The 13,482-nt window shown below is 40.5% G+C and overlaps 2 protein-coding genes and 1 long non-coding RNA gene across 3 annotated transcripts in view; 1 reads left to right on the forward strand and 2 right to left on the reverse strand.

Annotated features, from left to right (window-relative positions):
- Nucleotides 1–13,482, forward strand: part of LOC134674010 (uncharacterized) — a 90,927-nt gene that overhangs the window by 56,678 nt on the left and 20,767 nt on the right. The gene's annotated exons all lie outside the window — the stretch shown is intronic.
- LOC134673947 (uncharacterized) lies at nt 408–6,529 on the reverse strand. The gene is made up of 5 exons (XM_063531990.1): nt 6,292–6,529; nt 4,304–6,225; nt 3,111–3,265; nt 2,137–2,255; nt 408–618 (listed from the first exon to the last, which is right to left on the reverse strand). The coding sequence occupies exons 1-5, from the start codon at nt 6,353–6,355 to the stop codon at nt 413–415; spliced, it is 2,466 nt and encodes an 821-aa protein (XP_063388060.1). The 5' UTR covers nt 6,356–6,529; the 3' UTR covers nt 408–412.
- On the reverse strand, nt 8,222–13,344 carry LOC134673965 (uncharacterized). Its single transcript, XM_063532009.1, has 5 exons — nt 13,211–13,344; nt 12,061–12,231; nt 10,937–11,152; nt 9,596–9,782; nt 8,222–8,385 (listed from the first exon to the last, which is right to left on the reverse strand). The coding sequence occupies exons 1-5, from the start codon at nt 13,275–13,277 to the stop codon at nt 8,256–8,258; spliced, it is 771 nt and encodes a 256-aa protein (XP_063388079.1). The 5' UTR covers nt 13,278–13,344; the 3' UTR covers nt 8,222–8,255.

Here is a 13,482-nt window from a genome sequence, read left to right on the forward strand (position 1 = left end):
GTGTTGGATAAAGATAGCAAGCGCTGGTGGCCTAGCGGTGAGAGCGTGCGACTTGCAATCTGGAGGTAGCGGGTTCAAACCCCGGCTCGTACCAATGAGTTTTTCGGAACTTATGTACGAAATACCATTTGATATTTACCAGTCGCTTTTCGGTGAAGGATAACATCGTGAGGAAACCGGACTAATCCCAATAAGGCCTAGTTTACCCTCTGGGTTGGAAGGTCAGATGGCAATCGCTTTCGTAAAAACTAGTGCCTACGTTAAATCATGGGATTAGTTGTCAAGCGGACCCCAGGCTCTCATGAGCCGTGGCGAAATGCCGGGATAACGCGAGGAAGAAGAAGAAGAAAGATAGCATTTGCCTTTGTGATAATTACTACGATAAGTACGACAGTAAAAAACAATCGTAATTTCAAATTCTTTCTCTCAAAAACGTTGGTTCAACTCCTGCGCATACTGTTGCGGTGCTGCTGAAGCAATGCTCGCGAATGATGATGTCCTGCTCGCACTCGCAGACGTGGCATACGTCCCTCGCTGTCCCGTTCGCGCACTTGTAGCGAGTGTGCTGGTGCGGCGCGAGAGCTATTTTTTCGACTGTCTTGTTGACTGTGGTGCGGGCTAAGAGATAAAATGTTAATAGTTATTTTTACCTCAGCAGCTCGAACAAGAGTACTTTGCTTCTTAAAAACAGTGAGCAAAATGCGATTTTGCTCACTGAGTCATTTTGTCTCACTCAGTGAGCAAAATCGCATCTTGCTCACTGAGTGAGACAAAATGAGTGAGCAAAATCGCATTTTGCTCACTGAGTGAGACAAAATGTCATTCAAGTGACCTTTATAGTCAAATGTCATTTCAACATGCGGGGTCTAATACAAGTTCGAGGTTCAATTATCTCTGTCCCTCTAGGTATGTTCTCACTGCTTAGCGTGAACAATTTTGTGTACTACACGAGATCAAAGTTATTTACATCTCGTGCGCTTTTGAATCCCTTACTACGCTCAAGATTCTAATGGATTATAGAATCTTTCGCTTGCACGGGACTCAAAATAAGCACTCGAAGAAATATCAAACTTTGATCTCTCATAATAGAACCCAAGTATATCGAACTTGTATTAGACCCCGCATGTTGATGTACTGAGTGAGACAAAATGACTCAGTGAGCAAAATGCGATTTTGCTCACTGTTTTTAAGAAGCAATAAAGTACCCTTGTTCGAGCTGCCGAGGTGAAAAAATTGTTAAAATACGTAAAATATACTTGGTCAAGCAAATCTTGTCAGTAGAAAAGAGCGGCAAATTTGAAAAATGTAGGAGTGATGTAATATCGTTTCATAGAAAATATATAGCGCCTTTTTCTACTGACAAGATTTGCTTGACCATATATCCATACATAAGCAACATTTAGAACTAATTTACCAGGCATCGTATTTTTATTATCTTTGACTGTGAATGAAGTGCCTTTTCAGAGAATTCGGCACATAGCCGCATTTATTTATTTATTTTATTTCAATTGTATTGCACAGTAAAAATTGTACAGGCGAAATTAATGCCAGAAGGCATTCTCTACCATTTAACCCTCGGGTCAAATAGAGATCAAACAGTATAGATGCACTAAATGTTTACAAATCACGAAAAAATCAATATTAAATATAAATGTGACGCTATCTATGAAAAGGGACTTTATTGTAGATGGCGCTTACGCCATTATTCACGATGCTCCGATATAAATATGTACAATGCTGCGCGACGCTGTGCGGCGTAAGCACCATCGACAATAAGGTCCCTTTTCATAGATAATGAATGACCCAAATGTAGATCTATAACGGCCATATTAAGAAAAAATAATAAATAAATATCTGGGGACATCTTGCACCGATCAACCTAGCCCCAAACTAAGCAAACATTGTACTATGGCTGCTAAGCGACGATATACATACTTATATACCTAGATAGAAACTTACTTACATAGAAAACACCCATGACTCAGGAACAAATATATTTGTTCCTATATGTGATGAATCACACAAATAAATGCCCTTACCGGGATTCGAACCCAAGACCGCCGGCTTCACAGGCGGGGTCACTACGGTCACTAAGGTCAGACCGGTTGTCATGAGGTTGTCATAAAGTAAGCTCACCTCCACTGCTTCTCACTGTTCTCATGTATGAGAGCCCGGTAGCATTACATTGCGTCGTGTTCAAAGAGCGGCAGTACTCTATGTTGTCACCCACGACGGGACACAGGCATTGTTGGCACCTAAAAACAAAACACAACTCAATTGTAATCGTAACTTGACCCCTATTCGACAAGCGACGTTCGACGTATCGTGTTGATCTCCCGTTGATGTGGGAAAAATCATAAGTTCTCGAATACGTACAATGTCAAAATTTGACATTAACAATCCACAGTTAGGGTAACAAGCAAACCAAACCGAACCACCCTTAGTTTAGAGTTGAGTTTTGGTTGTACCAAATGATATTATCCACCGTTGATGGAATCAACACTCACTATGCAATAAAATCAACTGTTGATTTGACGTGGATGCGAAATCTGACAGTTGTACATGTCGAATTTGGCCCATTATGTATGTAATAAATAGATTTAAGCTATGTACAGCACATTAAGTACATTATAATAACTTATATAATGATCTGTATGCTTTGATTAGCTTGAGATCATGACAGTATTGTAAGCTCCCAAAGTACTTTAACATGGCGCAGTCGGTAGGATGGTAGGTAGGATGTTTACCAATTATGAATATACTAAATGTGGCGATTAAAGGTCGCAACGAAAATATATTAGACATCAGCTTATAAATTCGTTGATTTAACAGAACTATTTAGTGTTTACTAATAGCCTCTTTTCAAAATCATAGGTAACTAATAGCGACGCGCCCCTTCGCATGGCATGGGTAGTTCAAGCAATTTACACAAAACCTTATCAGATAATATAAATGTAAACCTGACTCTATTGGTAGGTGGAAACCGCATGAAAATCTGTTTAGTAGTTTTTGAGTTCATTACGAAAGTACAGACAGACAGACGCGGCAGGGGACTTTGTTTTATAAGGTGTAGTGATGTAGTGATGTAGTCAAATGTGTATTTAGCGTACCCCTTAATATACAGTGACCCTGGTGTACATTTTGTGCCCGTTGCATTCGCTGGTGATGACATATTGCTGTAAACGAAGCACTTGTCTCCAGGTTCAGGCTTTTGCGTACTCGGGAAAGAGTCAGCGATGGCGGAACTCTTGTTTGTCGGGGTATCCTGAAAATGATATATTTATTTATGTAGTATATAGGTATTTTGCGCCATGAGTTACTGCTATTTTGCCATCAAACCATAGAAGCGGAGCGTGAATTTTGCGACCTAAACGCGTAAGTGCCATGAATTTTACGCCGCTTACGACGTTTTGATCACGTGGTAGTGAGATCGGAGGTTGTGTTGCGATAATTTAATTGTTTGGTATGTCGTCCCTATAGTAATAATAACTCGGTGACTATACTAAACGATTATCTGTGATGCATCATTGCTTCCCTTTATTGTGTTTTAACTCTTAATGTTGTATTTTTTTTTACAATAAGTCTTCTTTATTGCACTGACAAAATATTAAATTACATAAATTACTAAAAGACATAAACAGGAATATAAAACTGAAACTAACTACAATTAAAATAACTAAAACTAAAAATTAAAAGTATCTATCAAAATTTGGTGCCTTCGGGAGGGTGCCCAACACGCAGGCAGCGTTCCCGCGCTGGATTGCGATGGTAATTCGCTGCGCGAGAAAGCTGCTCGCGCGGGGGTCACCCGTTGCCTCCCTCAGCCTTTTCCCGTATGCGCCTCTGCCCCACGAACCAAGTGTCTCGACGCCAAATGCGACGAATTCGTATTGGGCGCCGAGACAACTGTATTTGGCTACCTTTTGACGCTCCCGAGTGTCCGCCGCCGCGACAGCACGCCTGCTGGTCGATGGGACGTAGGACGCCGCTAGCGTGTCAGCGCAAGTGGCGTCCCATACCAACGCACGACCCATCTTCCAGGGAATCAGTGACATCCCGTCAGGGCGCTTACCGTCGTTCCGCACTATTTGGGGCTCCAGAGCGGCGGGAACGCCGGCACTGACGAGCGCCCTTCTCGGGATGTCATTGAGGGCGGAATGGCGAGACAGGCGGCCAGCACCCGAAGAGCAGGCGAGCCCGTGGTGTATTGATTATTACTTTACTAGATATCCGAACATTTTACAGATTCATTCTCAATTTGCCGAAAAATCCTCAAACATTTACAAATAACAAAAGTACTCACAATACGATCCTTTTTATCCAGTTTATATTCATCTTCTTCGCGAACGGAGTACGAACACGTCGCATACATTCTGAAACCCATTTCAGGACACACGCAAAAGTGCCCGTCGATTGTAAACTGCTCGCCGGGGAAACAATGGTCTAACTTCTTTTCACTGACATCTCCGTTATCCGGCAGTTCTTCTATAATGCTGTTGGAATACTGGTATATCTTCTTCCATGTTGTATCAGCCTTTTTACAATCGTGTTTCGTACAAACTCTGTCACTTTTCGAGCCGTCAGGAGGACAGACGCAGATGTTGCATTCTTCGCTGAACAGTTTCCCAGGTACACACGCACCGGAGCGAAGGAAATTGTCTTCGCAGATATTCTTGGTGCACTTTGCCACATTCTTGATCCCGTCACTAGGACATAAGCAAATGTTGCAGTCGACCTCGTAATATTCTAACGGATCGCAGTCGAAATTGTCTGTAGCGGTCACTACTTCTACGTCACCGCAATTGTTTTTTGTACATGCTCTGTCCTTCGACAGACCATTATCGGGACAGATGCAGAAGTTACAACTGATTTCGGTTAACGATCCAGGGGTGCATGTTGGTAGTTCTTTAGCCACGGCACCATGAGCTTTTTGAGCCTCTTGAATTATCCGTATGGCTTCGCAGTCATCATAGGTGCACCAATCGGGATCAATACTTCCATTTTTTGAGCAAAAGCAAGTGTTACAGTCAAATTCTATGAACGTGCTTGGCATACAAGGTTTATTGAAGTCTATATTAATTTTACTCTCTTTAAAATCAAACTTCAACACGGGATCTTTGAGATTCAATGACTTCGTAACGGCTACTAAGCAAGATTTCTCTTTAGTGAGGTTATCGGGGCATAGGCAGTGTTTACCGTTTTCTATGTATATTGAATTCTGAACGCATGTCAATGCATTAGAGGTTGTATCAAAGGCGTGCCAGTCTAGTAGTTGATGATTTTTAGAGTCTCTGAAAACTTTCTCAAGCGCCAATATTTTGTTTCGATATGAACAACCCCTTGTACAGTAATCGTGATGAGTTGAACCGTTACGAAGGCAGAAGCATTCCGTGCAGAACGGTACCATTTCTCCTGGATTGCAAGTACTCCTTACGCTGTATTCATAGAAATATGATTTTAGACAGTTAAGTTCTAAGCAAGTTTGTTGGTTAATCGTTCCGTCTGCATTACAATGGCAGTACAGACATTGAGGCGAGGTGAATTGGTGAGGAATACACATTTTTGTTTCTGATGTTAAGGCTTGGAGAACTTTAAATCTAACTGTGCCATCACACACTTCTTGAGTGCAGGAAGAGTCACTATGTATCCCGTTACTTGGACACAGACATACGTTACAATCATTTCTGTAGAACGAGTGAGGTGTGCATGTACGTGATAGACTTGGCTTTGATTTGGATGGACAAGTTTCTACACAATTGTTAAGGCTGAAGATTCCTTCGTCAGAACATAAGCATTGGAGACAATGGAAGACATACAATACACTAGGTTTGCATGTGTTTTTGTTAGATGCCAACAGGTCAGATATAGAAGGTGTTCTTAAGGCTGTACAAGAACTGTCTTTGACGCAGTGTACATTAGCGGTTCTGCCTGACTCCGGACAGACGCAGACATTGCAGTCGACGTAGTATATTCTTAGCGGCGTACACCAGTGTCCTATAGAATTGATGGCTTTCGTGGCTGGGAATGTTTTTTGGTCCTCCGAGCAGTTGATATTGTTGCAGAGGAGTTGGCCGTTGTCCTGGCAGACGCATTGGCTGCAGCCGTGCCAGACCGTTTGGCCTGGCGTGCAAAGCTTGTGGCAGCTGGCTTCAGTCCACTGACCTTTCCCGTCGCAGTAGCATATGCGGTCATTCAGAAAAAACTGCGTGTTCGGAACGCACGTGCCTTCGGAAAAATGGAGGATTAACGGAAAATAGACGATAAAATAATGGAGTAAGGAAAGACACTTACGGAAATTGCATCTTGCGAGCCGAAGAAGACACAGTAAAGTTAGAAATGTCACGATCCTGAACATTTCTAACTAAATACTTCTAAAATTTCAGAATGTCAAAAAGTTAAGTTAATTAGGAAATTTCACGCACCATGTAAGTTAATAAAAAGGTACTAAAATTTATGTTTTTAATTTTACCCGCTACATTAAGTTTGTGGAATTTTTAATTAAGGCTTTTGATTATGAACCAAAATTGTCAATTACAAGTTGAATAAGGAAATTTAATGAGCCTTGCAACCGCTGTTTCCAAAAAAATTGCACAAGGTTTGATAGGTATATTGCATACAAATTTGACGGGTGCCCCTTAATACGCCTAACATTAATTGGCATAATATGAATTCGTATAACAGTTTTGGCATAACATAATTGTGCATAACATTGAACAGGCATAATATTAAAAAAGCATAACACTTATTGCGCATAATAATGAATCCGCATAATTTCAATATGCATAACATTATTAACTATAACATTATTTGGCACAAACTGAATTAGCCTAATTTAATAAAGCAAGAGAATTAAATGGATCAGGGCAAAACCAACTCGGTTAGGTCAGGTTCACAAGGCTAAGGCAGGATCGAGCGAAACAAAGCGAAGCTTTTCTAACAAATAATAATCTTTTTGCTGTAAAAAATTATTAAGGCGTAGTAACTGTAGTAAGTTCGTGTTTTTTTTAGTAATTTTTGTTTTCTTTTTAGGTTTTAGAAATAATTATCATATTTTGATTTTTTGGGATTTTTTTTTAAAGTGCATTTTAGACCTATTTTAGTGATTTTTTTTATCGAGCAAAAGTCATAAACTCAGGATTTGAATCGCTGAAGTCCCTGGAGAAAGACCGCAAGGAACATTAATTCGAGCCGCTCTGTCTATATTTTTATTTATTTGCCTTTTATATTTATACTATTCAATAATTATGCAAAATAACTTTATGCTTATTATATTTATCCCAAGTCATCGTTATGACAATGTATGTTATGCGCATTAACATTATGCGTACTTAGTTATGCGGAATAACGTTATGCGATTTAGAAATTATGCGTAACATACGTTATGCCAAATTGAATTAGGAGAACTACGTTATGCGAATTAATATAGACCCAAATTTGACCTCTAATTCCTTTGTTTTTAGGTTCTTGTTTCTAACGATGGGCTTATTGACCGATCGGCCGTTTAGTTATAATTAGGTCTTTGTTGGTCTGGCAAAGTCTACGTCCAGCGCAATTTTTAGGACTAAGGGCCCCCCCACGTCTTTCGAGCGTCGGCGTCTGGTCAGCGCTATGGAAAATGACGTCGCTGCGCAGTTGCGTCGACGTTGCGTCGAGCAGCGGCCATAGAGTTGTAGACGCCGACGCACGAAAGACTCTAGATGTGGGGGGGGGGGGCTAAGTTGACTTCATTATTCTGGAGGTCTCTTACAAGCTCAATGAATAAATACCACTACTATTCGAGCTGAAACTTCATACTTATACCTAAATATGTAAGTTGGGTGATAATATAATATTTAGGTATGTTACCTTTGAGCTGATCTGATGATGGAAACATGGTCACCCATAGGAACTCTATGATAAAAGTACGCAACCAAATTTTGTTTGGGTTTGTTAGAATATCTCGATGAGTACATGCAGTCAGCCATAAAAGCTTGTATCATAATTAAACAAAATACAATATGAGGCTTTTACGTTTAATCGGTTTAATAATGAATAAGTTATAGTTAACCTTTTGGATGCCAATGACCGATATATCCGCACCGCAGGTTCAACGCCAAAGACCGATTAATCGGTCACAGACCACAGAGGACCATGCACCTACGTGCATATGCATAAAGTTCAATTTCAGTTTTGACACTTGGGTGACGTGGCGTCTGAGTGACAGCTTTTGTGTTTGACACGGCGTCGAAAAGGTTAAGTATGTTTATTCGTTGCGTTCAAAGGCCTTCCCTCTCGAGTTGCGTGCGCAGCTTCTTCAGGCGTTGCACCTCGGTATGCTTCAAGCACCGCATCAGGGTGCAGCGGAGGGTGTTGTCCTTCTGGCAGTAGCAGCGGTTGCAGTCGCGTCTGCACCATGTTCATAATAGACACATTATATATCCATACTTAATTATTTAATATTATGTGTATATATATATACAGTGTGGAAAGATAAGCCGGGCCCTGCAGGGAAACTACCTTAAATCCTTAAGCTTGTTCATTTTCCTTTTTTTTTACAGGGTGGAAAGATAAGTCGGGCCCTGGAGGGAAACTACCTAAAATCATTAAGCAGGTTCATTTTACTTAATGGAGACATTCCTTTATATATATATATATATATATATATATATATGTATATATATAATATTATAAATGCGAAAGTGTGTCTGTCTGTCTGTCCGTTACCTCTTCACGCTTAAAGAGCTAAACGGATTTAGTTTAAATTTGGCATACAGATAGTTTAAGTACCGGGGAAGGACATAGGATAGTTTTTATGTCAGAAGTCACCCCTAAAGAGGGTGAAAAGGGGGGTGTAAATGAGAAAATTAATGAAGTGCCTGTTAATTGGTGTAAACAATTAAGCATATATTATGCTCGAATTGCTATTAGATTTTATCCAGGCACTGTACTTACTCTAGCTCCTGGTACTAATTCCACGCAGACGAAGTCGCGGGCAAAAGCTAGTTTACCATAAACAAAATAATAAATGAGCGTTTCTTTTATTATTTGCCATTGTTATATATTGTGACATTTTTGCCACTTTTGTGTTATTTCAACAGAGAACCACGAGCTCTTTCGATCCTAATAGGTTAAAAAATGTCCCAGAGTTTTCGTATTGTGTTACCGTTACCCATATACTTTGTATGGCGGTAACTAAAGGAAAGTTTGAAAAATGTATGGAAATTTTGGGACACTTTTTTTTCCTGTAAGGATGAAAAGGCCTCGCGATCCTGAGTGGAAATAACACAAAAGTGGCAAAAATGTCACAATATATAAAAATGGCAAGTAATAAATAAAAGAAACGCTCAAATAGCTATTACCTACATGATACAGAGTAATCTAGCCCCACAGGAAGCTCACTAAAGGATGACTCATAAAAAAAAATACAAAAAATTTAATTATTTTAAATATACAATAAAATAATTATTTGTAAATATACAAAAAAAATTATTCGTTTTGGTATCAGTGTACTTATAGAAAATAGTAGCCATTACTCGGAACTGCATGTGCAGTGGACATAGATGGCTCTGATCCTACGCTAGAATCAGAAGTGTCATTCATCATCATATGGACTTACTTATAAACCATTCCCTTCGAACACTGACGGTTCTCCTTCACATCCAGGTCCAGAGGTGATTCATACTGGTAGTCTCTCCTCCCGTTTGGAACGCAGTTAGACTGGGCTTCACACTTAAGTATGCCTTTAATACAAGAACATGAGATGCATTCCCCGGTCTTGTTTCTGCCAACTGCACATTTATTTCCTAAACAAAAGAAAAATTACGTAATAATTAATAATTAATTATTAATTATTATTATTTGTATCTCCTTCGATATCACGGGCCTATAATCCCGGTTTTTTGATAGGCTTGCGTGGGGACACAGATCCAACACGTAGAGGCCCCTTGGAGAGCTTTAATGTCATGTAGAACGCCTGCTGGAACCCGTTCACAGGTGCAACAATAGACACCCATGAACCGGTCTCAGCAGGCATTGGGACTATTGTAGCAAAAGTGAATAGTATACTGGTCTATGGAATGAAGTTTGGGTGGACAATGAGACTGGGCTATTGTAAAGAGTTCGGACACCTGCCATAACAATGCTAACACACGTTATCGAGGCAGGCGGTGACTCGCCGCTGACTAGATGGGCCCCTGAAACTGCCGTCGCGAAGACGACCAGGAGCAACATCGGTGTGAGCGGCTCAGGGGTGTCGAGAGGTGTGCGCCGCTTTCTACCCAGTGACTGTTACCAGCCACTGTGCCAACTCGCGTCTTATGCATCTTTCACTTCCACCCCTGGAGCATATAGCTCTAGCGACTCCTCTCTGGACGGCCAATGAAGGCAAGCCAGAGCTGAGAGTCCTGCGGGTCCCCTTGGGGTCCACTCCGACCGACGAAGACACGCCGGAGACGGAGACCCTGACCGACTCTCGGGAGCACTCGGGTCCGTGGGGTCGTTACTCCCCAACAGCTCGCCACAAGCTGCCCTGCGGGGTTAATTGTAATTAATTATTATTATTATTATGTACGGTCGAAAGTATTAATTTATGACTTTTTGTACCTTGTCAGTGACAATCAATATGAAAGTACCTATAGATTAATGGCAGGTCATAGGACATTGCTAGAGCTTTCTGTTGGTGTGAGGAAGGCTGGGCTTTCTCGGTAAATAAAATCTGCATTCTTACCAGTCATCTCTTTAGCCAGGATCCTATTAATATCCTCAATACTTGGGCACAGCAGATCATTACACATAAGATTCTTATTTGCGAGTTGCGAGGCAAATGCATGCGTCACAGTCGACTTGATAAGTGACTCCGGGCAAGCAGTTTGAGGCCTGATATGGTAGGTGCTAGAAGAGCTCTGTGTTGGAGCGAGGAAGGCTAGGCTTTCTCGGTAAATAAAATCTGCATTCTTACCAGTCATTTCTTTAGCCAGGATCCTATTAATATCCTCATAACTTGGACACAGCAGATCATTACACATAAGATTCTTATTTGCAAGGCAAATGCATGCGTCACAGTCGACTCGATAAGTGACTCCGGGCGTGCAGTTTGATGATTGGTGTGGTAGTGATGGCAGTTTCTGGAGCTCTGAGGAGGAGTACGAGTGGAGGAAGTTGGGTTTTGTTGGATCTGCGAAAGAAATTATTGATCGGCTTTCAATGGAAAGTTACGTTAGATTGAAAAGGTCTATGCGATATACAATAAATAGGTACATTATTTACGGAAAGCAGCTCTACGGGAGGTATGGCGACGTGTCGTTAAACGAGTCGCTCAATAGTCTACATAATGGCCACGACCACTCTGTCAAGAGTGTAACGAAGAAGAAGAAGAAGGTACATTATTTGTTTTTATCAGTTCTATTCCGCAAATGGTATAATTTGAAAGTGAAGGTATATTTTTTCTGCAATGGCAAACATTTGTATAGGCTGGGCGACAAATCTTGTAAATAAATCACTGCAAAAAATGCCAACAATTTTTCTTGGTGCTTGCTGAACCTATGCGTAGTTACCCATGTTCCATATTTATACCGGGTGTGGTGTTACAAGCAAATAATTAAAACATAGATTGTACTCCTCAAACGGTGATACTTTTGTTCAACAACTTTTAAAAATTATGTAGTATTTAGACTCCCTATTTTTCATACAAAATAAATATTATCTTCAATGGACGCCATCGCCATGCCATATTATCATTGTGATTGACGTTGCTTGTCACGCCTTAAACATAACAAAATTCGCAATACATTGCGTCTCAGAATAAACTTTAAAGTGTATTAAAAATCAAACCACAAGTTATTTTTAAAAGCTGCTGAACAAATGTTGGTCAGTATGAGGAGTACAGCCTACAGTTTAATTTTTTGCTCATATTACAGGTAACACCCGGTATACCACGTATATTTATTTTAGGTACTTATTCCACAAATTTTACTTAATAATAAAGATTTATTTTAATCATCTAAAGTGGTCAAACAGCTTGTCAGAGTGACGCCTGAAGTATTAAGAAAATCCTTCCTATTTAATTAATAAAACTATACGCACACTTATTAGCTAACTTGCAGTCCCCAGTCCTTCCACAAACGGGCCTCTGGTTGTCGTCGCAGAAGCACCTCTTGCAGCCCCTCTTGTAAAACTTTCCCGGTGTGCATTTGTTTTGCACTTCTTCTAGGACTTGGCTGTTTGTAGTGTTTGTGCTGCCTTGACTGCGTGGAGCTGAAATTATCTTAGAACCATTAGAACGTAATTGTACGTTGAGCGCTGGAATACGAATCTGTTTAATATGACGCCATTTTTGTTTTTGGCGGGCGGAATGTTTACAGTTTATCTTACGAGGGTAATTCGCCAGTAACTGGCCACCGGCCAATAACTGGCCACCCTAAACTAAAAATGAATTCTATTCACCTATAAACTGAATTCATTTTAGTACCTGTACCTAAGGTTTCAATAACTGGCCAGCCTTCAATAACCAGCCACCTTATACTAAGAATTCTGTTTGTAGGTGAATAGAATTCATTTTTAGTTTAGCGTGGCCAGTTACTGGCGAATTACCCTATATTGTGTTAGTATTAGTAGATGTGTAGTGATTCATAATTAAAATAATGCAAACATGTGGTACCTGACATTATATTAGATTTGTGAGTATTAAATAAGTAATTAATACCAAGTTGAATAAAAACCCAAATTACGACCTGAATTACCACTTAAATAGTTTTGCGGCAAGTACAACTTATCTGTGTTAACATAGAAAGTGTCCCGAGCATCGGTGAATTTAACGTAACATCTCATTCTAAGGTACACGTCCCAGTGTTTGACACTCTAATATACCTATACCAATAGTTAACAACCCATTTGACACCTCTATTGCTGCATTAACATTGACAATTATCAGTACGGTAGTGGTACGGTCAGCAGCAGAAGTTGCTAAGCGGGCCAGGTGTTCAAAATGATCTTGACGCGACTTTATTGTTAAGAGAATAAGAGCGTGTCAAGGTAATTTTGAACATCTCGCCCGCTTAGCAACTTCTGCTGCTGACTGTACTGGTGCTCAACGCGGTCCCAGTACATGTCATCCTGAAACTGAAACTTAAGTCCTCCATAGAGGTGACAGCTGGGTGTCATCTATTAGGCATTAGCATGTCGAGCACTAGTACCACCTTACGGTGTCCAACACCGGGCCGTATGCGTTATTTACCCAGCAAAGCCTCAACAGCAGCGAGACAGCATATCGCCGCAACCACCAGCGGTCCTACCTTCACCATGGTTGGTTAACCAATTACAATTATGGCTTATTACAGCAATACCGCTGTTTTATGACTATTAGACGATAGTTCATAAATTGCCCGATAACTCATAATAGGCCATTTTAATATCGAGTCAAATTAGGTAAACTGCGATTATATTAAAATCGCCAGTGGCAATGCATAGTGCATACTCTCACATCAATATCACATATGCAGGCATAGG

The sequence above is a fragment of the Cydia fagiglandana genome, chromosome 19 (genome assembly GCF_963556715.1).
Source record: "Cydia fagiglandana chromosome 19, ilCydFagi1.1, whole genome shotgun sequence".
Lineage (NCBI taxonomy): Eukaryota > Metazoa > Arthropoda > Insecta > Lepidoptera > Tortricidae > Cydia > Cydia fagiglandana.